The sequence below is a fragment of the Salvelinus alpinus genome, chromosome 5 (genome assembly GCF_045679555.1).
Source record: "Salvelinus alpinus chromosome 5, SLU_Salpinus.1, whole genome shotgun sequence".
NCBI classification, from domain to species: domain Eukaryota; kingdom Metazoa; phylum Chordata; class Actinopteri; order Salmoniformes; family Salmonidae; genus Salvelinus; species Salvelinus alpinus.
The window spans coordinates 45941065-45957286 of NC_092090.1; the positions used below are offsets into that span (position 1 = coordinate 45941065).

Below are 16222 nucleotides of genomic sequence, written 5' to 3' on the forward strand. Positions count from 1 at the left end.
GGAACTACCAATGTTATAACTGCATTAATGCAAAACTTTATTAGTGTTCAGTTGCATGAGTGCAATGCAGGCATGGGGCTTACAGTGACTGAATGGGGTCAGACAACTTAAATGCCTCTGACATTTTTAAGGGAGCTCCAGTAGAACAAGGAATGTTAGTTTATGTATATTATCTGTGCTTTATTTTGAGTTGCTGTGCAATTCAGGTGTGAGAGTATCACAATTAAAACAAATAAATAAATAGAACATTTAAATGACTGTGCAATATCGTTTTTTTCTTTATTCATTTTTTTTATTTTTTTTTTACTTCATATAAATAGTGACCAAAACGTGATGGACAGACTGGTGTGCAATGTTGACGATATCAATCTGTATATTTGTTTCTATTGGCTGATTTTTGGTTTTGTTTGTTATTGTCTGCTTGGGGGAAAAAAATAATAAAGGATGGTACTTAAACAACTGTATTTATTCTAATTACTTTCTTGTGAGTGTTTGACTTTATTTATCCTTTCAATAAAATTGCACTCCTTAATAACCCTGCATTTGTATAAGGTCCTATTAATATTTATCAGCTACCTCAGGTGACCTACTGTACAGGTGATGATTGGCACTGTACACTGACTGATAAGAATGGAGTCCCAAACACACAATGTTTAAAATGGGTTAGAAGGTCACGGTGGGACTGTACCCTCTTGTGTTTGAGGAAGACAGCCTCAATAATTACTGATGAAATCCAAGGACTTGTGATGTAATACAAATGTTTATTCCTCACAATTAGAGGCTATCAAGACGAAATGCCAGCTAATCTATCTATTAATTTGATGGACTCATGACAGCAATCAAAATCAAACTATGTTGCATCGTCATTTTATTCTTGAGCCTTTATTTGGCCTTGCAATGTTACATGCTCTGTCTGGATGACAGCATTGGCTCATATGAGACACTGGTTACAAGTCGACCAATCCTGAACACGCAACCACATAAAGCCATTGCAGTGCAAGTATTGAAAGCCTTTTGAGACTGCACATTTTCCCCTTGTTTGTTGCAAACCATAAAGCTACCCACACCTGTAAAACACTTTTTTTTTTACAAGGATCTGGTAAAAACAAACCGTCCTCATAGGCCATTCGCGGCTCCCTAATCCCTGGCTGCAAGACCAGCTCAAAATATATAAACAACTGAGATAAAGACCTCAAAGATTCCCTGAGGCCTAAACCCAGGGATAGAGCAGCGTATAGAGAGTGGTATGTAAGCAAAGCTTGATGGTCCAACCCAGTGAGACAAACTGCCATTTTTGTAGAATGTCTGAAGGAACGTAATAAAGATAGTTAAATGTCTCAGTGTTGCAACATGCAATGTGTTTGAAAATGATGAGTCATGTAAATCAGAGCTGATTCATAGTGCACCGTCTGGAGTGATTAAATACTGTAATTGGATACTGACTAGTTCCTGTGGATGTTGTATTGGATGTGTGTTTATCAGTTTGGTCCATTTGTGAAATTGAACAGCTTATTTCTCCTTGCTCTGACTCATTGTTGGCATGCTATCCAACTGGCAATTGGAAATGTCCTTGTCTATGGTTCAGATTCTGGTCTGATTGCTATTGTGGTCCTGACTCACCTCCCCTGCCCTCCTGGGATTACCCAATCACACGGCCCGAGGTCAGAGTCATCTTGGATATACTGTACATCGATACTAGATAACATGTAGACACATACTGTATAAGTTGTATTTCATCAGTACAGTCATCTAGTTATTGAAAATGTGGTTATTTACTGTAAAACACTGTCAGCCTATCTAGGCACCACACTGTTACTCTGCCTTGTGGTCGAGCATTTGCTTACACCAGAGGAGGCTGGTAGGAGGAGCTACAGGAGGACGGACTCATTGTATATGGCTGAAATTGAATAAATGGTCAAACCATGTGGTTTCCATATGTTTGATGTGTTTGACACCCTTCCATTAATTCCATTCCAGTCTTTACAATGAGCCCGTCCTCCTATAGCTCCTCCCACCGGCTTCCTCTGGCTTACACTGGTGTTTATAAATGGCTCTTATCCAGGGTCCCTGTCTAATGGAAGCTGTTGTGTGACAAGCTCTCTGGGTACAAAATTAGAGGTGGCCAGGAATTATAGGGCTAATGACTGGTCAGTCCCTCCTGTCCTCCTGTATACCATTTACTGTGGAGTGGTGGAAAAAGTCCCCAATTGTCATACTTGAGTATTCAAGTAAAAGTAAAAGTCACCCAGTAAAATACTACTTGAGTAAAAGTCCAAAAGTATTTGGTTCTAAATATACTTAAGTATCAAAAGAAAAAGTATGAATCATTTAAAATTCCTTCTATTAAGCAAAGCAGGCGGGACCATTTTCTTGTTTTTAAACTGTATGGATGGCGAGGGGCACACTCCAACACTCAGACATCATTTGCGAAAGATGCATTTGTTTAGTGAGTCCGCCAGATCAGATGCAGAAAGGATGACCATGTGTTGTCTGGATAAGTACATGAATTGGACCATTTTCCTGTCCTGCTAAGCATTCAAAATGTAAGGAGTTATTTTGGGTGTCAGGGAAAATACATTATTTTCATTAGGAATGTAGTAAAGTAAAAGTAAAAGTAGTCAAAAATATATATAGTAAAGTAAAGTACAGATACAAAAAAAAACTACTTAATAAGTAGTACTTTAAAGTATTTTTACTTAAGTACTTTACATCACTGCATTTCTGATGCATACATCCCTAAGCATTCTGTAGGCACCATAGAATAATATAATCTGTCTATAGTAGGTAGTCTGAGCACGTCATTCTGCTTTCCTTTCTCTGTGGTAATATCTGGTGGTGAAATTGATATGGGTATATATAGCAATCAATGTATTTTTAATTTGCAAGCATAAAAAAATACTTGTAGATTCAATAGACTAGAACAATGACTGAGACATAATAATTCTAGGGATTCACAAAAATAAAACATCAAGAAGTTAGTACACTAGACTTTGGGGTTGCGGTTAGGTGTCTCTTGACCCGTAATCATCACGTGGGTTAGTGATGTCACTAGGTGGTTAATTTAATGTGGCCCTAATGTTACCAGCTCAAACTAGTTTTGGAGAAACAAAGGGAGGGCGACAAATAAGAGCAAGCTGGTCGGGATAGAGGTATTGTAGGACTGTAGGACTCTCTTGTGGCTCAGAGTAAGACCTTTAACTCTCGCCAAGAAGTACGATCAAAGAAACAAGTAAGTTATATGTGTATTTGTCCAAATGTATAGTGATAAAATGATTACTTTGTGTCACTCAACACAACGTTGTCATTACTCACATTTAATAGTTCAAATATATAGTCTCCATCATCGGAATCCTCTGGAGAATAAATTACATGTCGTGTGTAATTTCTCAATTAGTTATTTTTCTTGGGAGGTTTTATTTGTGTGTAGGTTTATTTATTGAGTTTTTCTTTTTAGTTGTATGGTCTTTTAAGTAATGCACCATGTGTTGACTTTACTGCATATATTTATAACTTTACGTAACGAACACACAACTTTTGTCCCATACACGCGATTTGCGCAAAAAGCGCAGTGGCACTGCGTATTGTCATAAACGTTCGTTGAATCTTAAATATGAAGTCAAGTATTGCATAAAAAATACTGAACAGAACGAACTTGTTTGAATCTACAACGGTTATGTTTAGGGCTCTGAAGAACTTGTGGCCAAGATACGTTTTGTTTTAATAACTGCTTTGCTTTGAGTTTAATAACTTTCTAATTATGTTAGCTATTTTTCACTGTGTGACAACGTCCTCAGGGGTGACACATTCTAGTTTTGATGATAATAAGAAGTGTGTGAGTGTGCACCCTCTGTACTTCTTCCAAACTCAAGTATCATAGCTCAAAATAGTTACAGTAACGTGACTATACATTTAGAACTGAGATAAATCCTGCGAAATATAAGAATATTGTTTAATATAAGTTATTATTGTTGAGTTATTACTATTTCAGATGTAGTGAAAGCTACATAGTTTGAAAGTGTACTTTTACATATCTTTGTTCATCTTAAAGTAACCATTTATTCCACAATCTTAATTGTGTTCATGTGCCAGACATCTTTTGCATTAAGTTTGGGCCATTGAATGGTTTTTATGACCAGAACCCTTCACATGAGCAATAACTGTAAGTGACTCGGGATAAGAGCTTCTGCTAAATGACTAAAACGGATGTAAATGTAAATCTCTTCCACCTCAAGAATATGTCCATTGAAATCGACTCCAACCTCAAGTACTTGCATTCACTGCTATCCACTCCACTCAAGAGTTGTTCTCCTTTGTTTTGTCTTTCACTGCCCAGGACCTTTTCACCTGACCACAATTATTTGCTTTCTCCCCCGATCCAAAGTAGGGGCTGTGTAAGAGGCTGTAAAAGATGATTTGCAGTCAGAGATAACGACCAAAGCAACATAACCTTAGAGAGATGAAATGGGGAAAGAGAGTCCTCAGTCTGTTGTTATCATTGTTTTTCCTGTTGTATTTTTGTCTCTTTTAGAAAGCTATTGGGCACGCTGGATACAGATTGTGCCTCGGGGTTAGGTTTTTAGAAAGAGAGGAGGGGTAGCGTGGGGCTTTACAGCTTGTTTGAGCTTGGCAGATGGACCTTGAGGCAATGGCACAGATAATCAGTGGAGAGAAAACAGCTTTGAAAAGACAGATAAAACTCTCCCTGGTTATTCAAATGCACCCTTCAGCCTGCAGGGCCCCTCAACTATTCTCTCACTGCTCATGGGTGTGATGGAGTCTGTCATTGGTTATGTTAGCGTATCGTGAAATAAGAAGGAATGTGACATAAGTAGGCAAGTGCCATTGTCTCTTTTAGAGAATAAACCATTCTGTCATGACTGCCATGCCTCACCTAGAAGGGATAATATTTCCACGTCATTGACGGCAAGGAGGACGTTTAGCTGTTGACCATATAGTAGATAAAGTGCACTCATCCTATTTGAGTCAATCATGTGAACCATTATGTCCTTGCACTGTTGGTCTCTGACGGCCAGAATCCACCTATATTTTGTATATTAGATCAAATAAAGCGTGTGATTCCGCCATTTGTTGGCCACTAAGTGTTACTTCCTTAAGTAGGCCAGGACATTCTGGGTCTTTGTTAACTGTCTTTCTTTGGAGTGACCCTCGACCCCGCAGCTTCTCTCTTAGTGGGCATTCCATCCTTTTTTTGCGGTCCGTGGCTTTTGTGAGAAGACGAGGAATGCTGCTTTGCAGTATAAACAAGAGTGACTTTAACGCTTTATGCTTTTCAGGTTCAGTGTGGTCCTGCTTTCCATGTGTTGTTGTTATTGTTTCGTTGTAGAACTGATCTAGATGTGTGTTTGACAGTAACTCTAATGTTATCTATTTGACCACTATGAGATTATTAGCAAGAGGAAGCACCATTTGAGTCAATTTAATTATGATGGTTACGGTATCTGGTCCAAATTTGACTATTTGGTTTGCTTTCTGCTAGGCAATAAATATTATGTTCATCCCATTGTGTGATGGGAGGATGGTGGTAGTTGGGTGGGGAAGTGAATAGTGGGCGATGTTTCATAATGACATGTTTATGGTTGGGTAAAGAAGATCTCTTACACACCCATACCTAAGTATTCTAACATTCTTGTTACAGCTGCATTACTGATGGATAAAAATTACTGGCACAGATAAAAATAGCAATGTTTGTAGGCATATTTAGCAAGTTTTTCAGCATGCTAGCTCTTGTAAGCTGTAGTATTTTAAGATGACCTTTCTCCCAATATGCTGAGTTCACATTCAGATGTGTGGAACAAAGACTCTCTGCATGGGATATCTGTCTAGTGGCCCTTTCGAATGGAGTGAAAGGAGACCAGGAAAAGGCTCTGTTTTGATACAGGGAGTCTGCATTAGCAAAGAACGATGAAAGATTTTGAGGGCGCTCCGGGCCTCACCCATGGCAAGGCTCAGTGGGTTAGACGAGGCCCGCTGGGTGTTGTTTCATCAAAGACAAATGTGTTGCCTGGAGTAGCCCCTCGACATTTATGACCAGGGGAAGAATGTCATTGGAACTGCTAGCTGGTGCGGGGGGAGAAAAAGCCAGCTTTTACTTGAAAATGGGACTCTATCATTTTTAACTGTGATACAAAAAGATAGAGATTCAGTGAGTGGTGGGAGTTGACAATGGGGAGTTTCCAGAGTTTTATGGTTACTTGGACTGTTTAGTTATGCTTACTGGCCACTGGCGCTTAATTACTTTTTTGAGGACAGAAGACAGATTTACTGGGTCAGCAGAATATTTGATCAACTGGCTTGAAGAGGAGCAGTAAGCGTGTGTGCCAGAGGGCCTGCTGGCCTGGTCTTTGTGTAGCCATCGCGTTCATTCTCAGTCCTTTTGATGAGCAGTCAAATACAGATATAACACTTTCAGAAGCCAATTGTAAAATTGCCTGATAAAAGGATCGTGCCTTGGTAGATTCTCAGGTAGACCAGCTCCCTTTCAGTAGTGAGTGCACGGCAGCCACTTATGGCATTCTACCTCACACAGCACGAGGCCATAGTTCAGAGAGGTGATAACCTCTAATGGATTGGACTTTTCCAGTGAGTTGTTGTTTCATCAGCTGTAGCTGACCTTTCTATCCAGGGTTGCCCGCAGGCAGGGAAAGTTCAATGCGAGCGTACTGCAATGTGAGAGGATGTGACTGCCATCTCTGCTCGGCTTCAGGACATATTGGCTCAGGCACAAACCAATAAAACAAATGTTGCTGTTAGATGAGTTTGCGTGGGCGACGGGCAATACACAAGGGTGCTGTTCATCAGAGACTTCCCAGCAAACCGGGAACATTCACAGAACATTATCTAAGATTCCCGTTAAGTCGACGTGGGGGGGGGGTTTATTTAGATTCATCGGGGGGTGCTTCCTGTGGCTATGTCCTTGGAATCTTCTCCCAACATTCACTAACATTTTCTTCACAACATCTGTAAAAACTGCAACAGAACATTCCCCTAAGGTTGTCATTAGGTTGCCAGGGAATGTAATAACACAATGTTCCGGTAATGTTCTTAGAACATACTGCCGCAACAAAATGTGGGAGCAGTAGAACTGGTTCTGAGGAAACATTACAGGAACATTCTGCTCATGTTGATGGATATGATTTTCAAAACACCCATAACAAAAAGCAGGGAATATTCATTCCTACAATGGTTTCAAAAAGGTTACAGTGTGACATTATGACATGATGGTTTTAATAACGTTCCCTGAAAATACTTAAGCAATATAATGTTGGAGCATTAGAAGTTGTTCTTAAAAAACATTCCAGGAATATTCAGCGAATGTTGATGGAGATATTACTACTAACCCCGATAACCACAAACCTTCCTGCAGGACTCTTATAAAGCTATTCTGTAAGGTTATGACATTTTGATCCAGAATTGTTCTAAAAACATACTTCAACGATAATGCAATTATCTCTGAAAACATTGCTGCAATATTCTGCTAATATTGATGTGTAATGTAACATTATTATGCTGTAGGAAGATGCCAAAGTTTTAAACGAATGGCATTCCTATCCTCTTACATCATTATATTATATTAGGGTATTGTCCAAACAAAGCTATAGCTTTTTTCAACAATGGTAATCAAGTAGATTTGAACCTGCAATCTGCCATCTTCAAGCCCTGTAGGCTACTTAGTTTGCTTAGCTTTCTACTTAGTTTTCTACTTAGTTTGCTGCACCACCACGATCTTAATGTTTCTAGTGGATCTTTAAAGTATGATCCAAACTATGGCTACAGTATATGTCTTAGTGCATATGCACATCTGTGTACACCTCACCACAATCGGCCAGGAAACAATTGAACATGAATTCTGAAATCAAGTTTGGAGGGAAAATAAAAGTAAAACTTTACAGCATATAAAGAAAATTGGCAGAGAAAGAAATAATAGAGGTTACTTATTTTTCTAGATTTTGTTATTATATATTTTGCGAAGAGTAAGACCACAACCTGGAAGTCAGAGTAAAGGTGTGAACAGTCCAAAGCCCAGGTTTGATCCCTGCTTGCGACTATCAACCAATTATGGTCAAATCATGTGATTCCAAATAATTGCCGTGTGTTTCTACATGGATTGTTGTACAACTAACTTCCTCAACAGTAAGATAACACTAACACATGAAAGAAACATCTATGGACTGTTCCAAACTTAATTTGATAATTCTGGGAACATTGAGGGCATGTTTTGTGCTCCCTGATACAAACATTGTAAGAATGTCTTCAAAACTGGACAGATTTTGTGTTTTTGGAACCTATCTTGTCATATCCCCACAATGTTCCCATAACCTAAATAAATGTTTTAGGAACCTTTTAAAGAACATAATATGTTCTGGGAACGTTCTTGCAACATCAGGCAAATGTTTTTTCAACCTAATAGAAACCTTGTAATTATCTGCACAACTGGACAGTTGTGTTTTGGGAATATGTTTTTTGCCATGTTACCACAACATATGTGTTGGGAACCTTTAAACAACATAAAAAAATGTGTTCTGTGAATGTTCACGTAACATCAGGTGAATGTTTTTTGCATTCTCAAATTGCATAATTGCATAAACATCGCATAATCATCTGCACAACTGGACAGTTTTTGTGTTTTGGGAACAGATCTTTTGTGATGTCCCCACAATGTTCCCACCAGACTGTTCCCACAACCTAATGAAACGTTCTGGGAACCTTTAAAGAACAGACCAAATGTGTTCTGGGATCATTCTTGCAACATCAAGCGAATGTTTTATACAAACATTGTATAATCATCAGCACAACTGGACTGTTGTATTATGAAAACATTTGCCGCAACCTAACAAATGTTCTGGGAACTTTCACAGAACCAATTTTGGTTTGCTGGGTTGGCGTCTTAGTTTGTGTTGTAGGAAGATTCATTGTAACGTCCACATGACATATCGTGAACAGCCCAGAACGTGACATCTTAGTTTTCTGCTGCTGTGTGATCTCAATTCATTGTTCTCGATGGCTTCATTGTTTGTGTTCCATTAGGACACTAGTATGATTTGTGCATTTTGCCAGTCATTAATGAGGGGTCCTAATTAATCCTAGCCAATAATCGGGCTATGGTACAGAAAACACATCTTGTGCCTTGAATGTTGATTGTATGTCACAGAAACAAACGTAATAATATTCCAAAAACTTCTTTGCGTAGTGAGAAGCAATGTTTCAGTTTGTATTACCCTGGGAAGCAGATTGATTGAATAGGGCCACTAATCTTTTGAAGGGAAAGTGTGAAATACTTTTAGATTCCCACCACAAAATCAAGGATTTGGTATTATAGGCAACCTTGTTTGGGTAATTGAGGTCAGATTCCTGGAATGAAAAGAGTTACTCTTTGTGGGTGTTCTTCAAACTAATACTAGACCTGTCTGTCCCGGCACATCTCTGAGCTCTTCTAACCCAGACAGAGACAAGCAGTTCCAATGTGTCCCCCAGAAGAATTGCTTCAAACCATCGAGCTCTCCCTGTCAGGGAGGCCCCTATCACCTCCCAGCAGGTGGGTTAGCCTTCACCATGGTGATCTGGTGCTGCCGTCCATCCCCTGCTGCTAGCTCTGGGGCTGTTGGCAGAAAGAATAGACATGAACTCAATTAATTCAGAGAATAAATAGAAACTCAGAACTTGAGAGTCTAGGAGGATGCCTTATAGACAACCAGACATTTCTTTATCTGTGAGTTACTGTCCTTTTCTTTTGAACTTAAAGCTGAAATATGTAACTGGTCGCCCCAGTGCCTTTGTTTTCAGGGGTTTAGCAGAAACATACCTCAAACAACATGGCCAGCCTAGCTAACCTGTAAAGTAGGGTTGAGTTTGGCCACATTGTGGCGCTGTTGGACATGCAAGCTCATTGGCTCATAGCGGCCATATTGTTTCAGCTAGTCTTGCATTCATAGATGCAATATACCAAATTTGGTCCCGATCGTTCCAGCGGTTCTGGAGAAGAAGACGTTAAAAATGGTTCAACATACATCAAAAGCATGATTGCATGATCAGTTTGATTGTGAGTTCTGATATTTGGAAAGTACCGAAGTAACTCGTCCTTGGGCTATGTGTCCAATTTTTCCTGATGGTGGCACGGTAGGCCCATAGCTGAACTCCACCATTGGTGCTTGCAGCTATATATTTTATTGTTTTGTTGATGAAACGGAGGAGAATGTCCGGCAACGTGGTAAAAGAAAAATTGCGGTACATATCCTGGTGTTCTATTGCGCGTGCAACGATGTCCGAGTAAAAAAGAACACAGAGTTCGTTGTTTGGAGTAACTTTGTTGTTGTAATAGCCCAAACGGACATGACAGCTTCCCCCTTTACGGATTTCAGCTTTAAAACGTCTGCATGACGCAATGGACATGATACACAACGATGGGAAGCGTGATTGTGACAACAAGATGACATGAATTGTGTTTAATGTGTCATCAACATGAGCAGGATAGATTTATGTTTTCGAACATATTCCAGGCACTGCATGTCACAAAATGAAATGTTGTATTTTGTTTGGTGTTCATGTTGGAAAACGTGTTGTTTTGTGTAAAGGGGAAGTGAAAGGGTGGAGTGGGTAGCTCATGACCCATTGATCCTCATTGCTGGTTGTGTGCCTCACAGTTTGTCTAAATTGAGTCATGAGAGCATAGGAAAAAAATCGATACAATCTTTCAGCCCTCTCACATGTATTTTCCCAGTTCTCACTCTCACAGGCTCGAGTGTCAAGCTTTAAAACTGTTTCATGTAATTCCTTTTATATAACGTGACGTGTTTTACTCTTTGACCATAATCCTTTATTCACTTTTCACCTCCTAAAGTAGAGAACCTCTCAATGTAATGTGCAGACTCCTCATGAACGGACAGGGGGAATTAGTTTGACATAGCTGGCAACGATCAATATTTGACCTTGAGAGTTGAAAGAGCACGATCATCTCGATTATAGATACACACCAGAGGGACAATCAGGTTGACAATCAGGTTGACCTGGAACAGCAGATGTCACCTCAAATGACACGCAATATAACCTACAGAATGGCAACATTATTTATAGTGCCACAATTGTAATGGCATGCTTTTTTTCTTATTCCTCTTTTTGTTTCCTTTTCTCTCCAGTATGAGGGGTTTGTTCTCAACAGTTGTGGTGCTTCTGGTGGCCTTGATGATAGTCACCACTGAAGCAGGGAAAAACAAGAGAGGTAAGGGATTTGCAGTGTTGCTTTAATTTGCCGTGCCCAGTTTTAGAATTAGCACGGCAGTTGCACCTTTCATGAGGTTCATAAAGCCTCATGAAAGGTTGGAAACCTGTCCTTACTAATTACTAATTGTAATATTGCTGATATTATTTCTGTCATCTGTATATATATTTTTTTCATAATTACATCTTGACATTTTTGTTTCACAGAGAAGGGGAAAGAGGCCAAGGGTGGTGCCACTGAGTGTGCGGAATGGCGCTATGGTAGCTGTGTGCCTAACAACGGAGACTGTGGAGTCGGTGTCAGAGAGGGCACCTGCAACGACCAGATGAGGAAACTGAAATGCAAAGTGCCTTGTAACTGGAAGAAGGAGTTCGGCGGTAGGAATTATACATTGATAGATTCCATTTCCCTTGATATACCCTGTAATTTCTTAAAGTGTAAAGTGGTGGTCAGTCAATCAAAAATATAGCAAATATGTCAAACATGTCACGTCATAGGTTATTACTACATAATTAGAATTGTATCATGGAATTTCTTAGTAAATACCTAGTAATTTACACAACTGCAAAAAACGATGAACAATTTCTTTAGAATAAATTATGTTCAGACTGTTCTATGATAGTCTGATGACTCACACTAAATTCTTCCGCTGCTCTGTCGTTCACGACATGCTTTAGTCTGAGACTGCAATCATTGAAGTTGTTGGCACGAGGGGCGTTGTGCAAAGCAAAGTCATCAGCTATTGGATTGTCTCTAACCAATCCGAGTACCAAAGCCAATGCCGAATTTTCAAACCGTCGCTTTACCCTCGTGTGGTCTGGCTCTGGCCCAAACCATCGGTTTCTGGACCAATCAGACGGCCCGAATGTGTTCGCATTCGGTGAAGGGTCGGGGAGGTACTCAGATCCAGACTCATTGCGGGGAAGAAACGAACGTACTTGGGTGTGGCATAGCGTTTGGCCAGAGCAAGGAGTCTGGGTAGCCAGGCAAGCTCTATGGTGGTGTGTTTCTGATCCCCTTTTTTTTTTTCTTTTTTTTACTATTATACTCAACGGTTTTCCCTTCTGAACTGTGCAATTTCAGCTGACTGCAAGTATAAGTTTGGCAGCTGGGGTGAGTGTGACACAGCTACTGGATCCAAGAACCGGTCTGGAACCCTGAAAAAGGCCCTGTACGACGCAGAGTGCCAACCCACCATCCAGGTGTCTAAGCCATGCCCTGCAAAGACCAAGACAAAGGCCAAAGGTAAGAAGTAGAAATGTAAGTAATGTAATAAAGTAAAATTCCTATCCACAAATGAGTATGTCATATTGAGCAAGGAATCTATGATGAATTTACCCTATTGTTTCATCATTTTTTATTGTCTTCCTACAGGAAAGAAGGGAAGAGGGAAGGAGAACTAGAAGGTGGATAAATCCACATTGAACAAGTGATTGGTTGGATTTTATTACGCAATATCCTTTGCTTTTTCAACAAACATAATATGCACAAGTGAATTATGAGATATCAGGTGGGCCCTTCCTTCAAATGCAGTATAACAAATGCTAAATGTCTCTGAATATTGACCAAATATCCCATAAATGTAGACAAACACACAAAAAAATCACAAAAATGTCCAGCTGTCAGTGGCCTGGTAATTTGGCGAGTAAGAATGCATCTCTGGACATGCTGTATGTATTATGCAAGATATGCAAGAAACAGATACTCTTGACCTCAGCAGTGTTTTAGATCTACCTGAACAACCTTGTGATGTACAACCCGAGTTTGTTGTATTTTTTGTACGCTCTCAGTTCCTTTACATTAGTTCAACTGGAGTCAAGGCAGAGCTCCTTGTTTGAGATGATTTTAACCAGTAGATTTGGTATACTTTAGTTTTTTTTTAAATTCAAAATGTTCATCTTACATTGTTGTGATTGTTATAGTTTTCTCTTGACTACCAATTAGTATTACTAACAGAGTTGATGAGTGGATTTTAATTGCGTGTGCCAATTAGTAAAAGTAGAGAGATGCAAATCAAAATTTTTCTAGTAAACTGAGGACTGTCAGCTCAACGTGTTTCACGTACAATACAGAGCTGAGATTGAATGCTCAAGAGAAGGCAGTCATTGTCTTTGTAAAGATAATAGTGGTATTGTTAAAACAATTCGTTTTATAATATATATACTTCAAAAGGTGTCAGGCGATTTTGAGCTGAACTGCTGTGTTCATATTTTTGCAAACACATACATTCACCTTCCCGCAGTTCATCTGTACTCTCATTTTTGTAATTACTGTCATTATTATTACACAAACCCTTGGAACAGAACAAAATCAACCACTTTAAATAAACTCTCCGAATTTTGACTATTGGTTGTTTCGTGTTTCTTCTTAATAAAGGTTTGTTAAGTCTCTGCTTTTGTTGAAATATACAGTGGCAGTTTAACTTACTACATTTATGCTATTAAAGAGAGACTGAATCAAAACAACTACGTCTCTGGTTGAAAATGGCCTATGCGGCATCGATATGTGTCAGAAACATTTATTCTAGTGTCAAAATGGACTACAAACTGTAAATATGATAATTTTGGTCATAAAGTCAGTCTCGTCCAAAACTGAGATTTGCGAGATGATTAGGAAAAAAGGGTTTGTCATGGCATGAAGGGTACCTAACAATTTTCCTTCGGTTGGGTTTATTTAATTCCTGCCTACAGCTGACAGCACCCAAGTAGTGCCCAGCACACTGACCGTTGTACATTTGGTTTGACTTTGGATATCCCTATGGGGCTAGTTAGGGACCATCAGTAAATTACACAATTTACATACATGGGACAATATTTTAAGATGTCAATAGCTCCAAATTAGTATGACATAAAAACCTCAAACCAACTATAAATTGTAGAAATTCATATACAAATATTGCACACATTTAATGAGATCTAAAGGGTGTGCAACATTTAAATATTTTCCCATTTACATTGTGTAATATATTGACGGTCCCAAACTAGCCCCACAGATAGATTATCCAAAGTCAAACCAACTTTGCCACAGTCACACACCGTCTGGCTGAAGCTGATTGGCGAAAGAAGTTGGCTAGCTCGCTAGCTAGCCTAGGCTACTTCCAGACACAAGACCTGGTTAGACTGTTTCAAGTTATCTAGAAGGGTGAGTGACTGTAACTGTGTACAGTTTTGGCAGAGTGAATGTGCAAACGCCTCCCACCTGCAAACACACATAAAAGACACCCACATCAAAGCACGCCTTCAAGACCCAAATTTTCATTTGCTAATGAGAACGATTGAAACCGAGGCTAAATCAATACGTTCAGCTCCCTTTAATAAGAACATGATTTCATTTCTGGACCTGTCATGTTCACTACTATGTTGCTGTTGACCTGTAAGATCAAGTAATAAAATGCATGGCACTAGTTGAAAGATAATGATGTCAAACGTGAGGTGATGCCTCATCGTTATTGCGAGAAATAGGCATGGTTGAATGAGTAAACCAAATGGCCCTTAAAACAGGGCAAACCAGAAGATTTGTTATAAAGCCCACAGGGCCTTGCTGACCTGAAGTCGTGGTGCCATCATTTGTGCTGCTGTGTTTTTGCTCTGAGGGTCCTGCAGGATCTGGCACTCCCCTGGGCATTTAGCACAGCCATTAGCTCATACTGTGTCACTGTTCGGTCACCGGCCCCAGCTCTCCTCCCATTGTCTCAAACAGATATCACTAACTGTCAATGTTAACTCTATATTCCATAGTATGACTGGTAATAGTCGTAGTGTGCAAAATATATTCCATTAATACTGTATATTAAATCAGAAAGCATATTGTACATGTAAAATCATTTCAAAAACTATTCCAATGGTACACAATCTTTATTAAGCATTAGAAAAAGATACAATCCTCTGTACACTGTCTCTGGATAGTTGTTTTATGGGAGGGCCATACTACAGGAAACTGTGGTAATGTTTTATACTCTTCCGTACACCCCTTTTTTTTGGGTCGCACCCAGCCTGTCATGCCAATGTTATGTTCATTAATTAAAGAAGGATTATTCATTAAGCTTTACCACCACAGTAATCACCTCATGATCATTTCAAAATCAGTTTTATATGGATGCACATCCGTAGCTGGCCATTTTACATTACGAGGTCATGCCCAAACAATATCCGTTATTTTCCCACTACTCCCTAAGTTCTTTGACAGAAGGTCCTTCTTTGAAAATGCATTGAACCAGTTAGATAAGCTAGTAATATTACCCACCTATTTATTGGTGTGACCTCATGAATATGGATACAGGCTGGGGAGGTACATGCTGGACTTCACACATTGTAATCCAACATGGAGAATAATGACAAAGTTACAAATATAAGGGACTTAGTCACCGATGGCATTCAAAACAAAAACAACTGCTTAAATGTTTTCCCAAAATTCTTTACATCAATTTAGAAATACACTCTCTTAATATCTCTTGCATATACATACAGTTATATATATATATATATTTGATATTCAATTTGTAAAATTAGGTGTAAACCACAAACATAATACAAGAGAGGTACAAACATTCAGATATGAAATGCATGAGAGAAACTGCACTTTTTAGAGCATACAATGGCCTTCTATTTACACATTTCTTAATTAGGCAGGAGATAACATAGAAAATATGTTTAATACTCTCGAGATAAGTATCCCATATAAACAAGTGTTTGTTTTTTTGTACCGGTAGTTCCATTCGCAGTGAAGGCTAAATAAATAAATAAAAAACACTTTCATAATTGTGAAGCTGGCAAGGAATTAAAGCTTTACCGTTGCCTGTGGGTGTTTCTCCTTATAACATAACAACAAGATACATTAATTGTTTGGAGCCAAACACTGGTTGTTAATTTATGCCATGGCCTTGTACTGCCATCAACAGTTTGTCACTTTTGAAGATCACTTCAAAACAGATACGTCAATATTTTGGTCCGTGGGAGGTGAATGGAAATGCATACTATACTTTCAGGGGTA

At 39.2% G+C, this 16222-nt stretch overlaps 1 protein-coding gene across 1 annotated transcript; it reads left to right on the forward strand.

Annotated features, from left to right (window-relative positions):
* The first annotated feature begins 3033 nt into the window (after nucleotides 1–3033).
* Nucleotides 3034–13576, forward strand: LOC139576258 (midkine-B-like). The gene is made up of 5 exons (XM_071402089.1): nucleotides 3034–3229; nucleotides 11151–11233; nucleotides 11440–11610; nucleotides 12317–12478; nucleotides 12608–13576. The coding sequence occupies exons 2-5, from the start codon at nucleotides 11152–11154 to the stop codon at nucleotides 12634–12636; spliced, it is 444 nt and encodes a 147-aa protein (XP_071258190.1). The 5' UTR covers nucleotides 3034–3229; nucleotide 11151; the 3' UTR covers nucleotides 12637–13576.
* The last annotated feature ends 2646 nt before the right edge of the window (nucleotides 13577–16222 follow it).

What these genes read in the sequence shown, in the direction of transcription:
- LOC139576258 (XM_071402089.1), top strand. Translation starts at nt 11,152, where the DNA reads ATGAGGGGTTTGTTCTCAACAGTTGTGGTGCTTCTGGTGGCCTTGATG. An exon ending in AGCAGGGAAAAACAAGAGAG is followed by an intron (nt 11,234 to 11,439) that starts GTAAGGGATTTG and finishes TTTGTTTCACAG; the next exon opens with AGAAGGGGAAAGAGGCCAAG. An exon ending in GACCAAGACAAAGGCCAAAG is followed by an intron (nt 12,479 to 12,607) that starts GTAAGAAGTAGA and finishes GTCTTCCTACAG; the next exon opens with GAAAGAAGGGAAGAGGGAAG.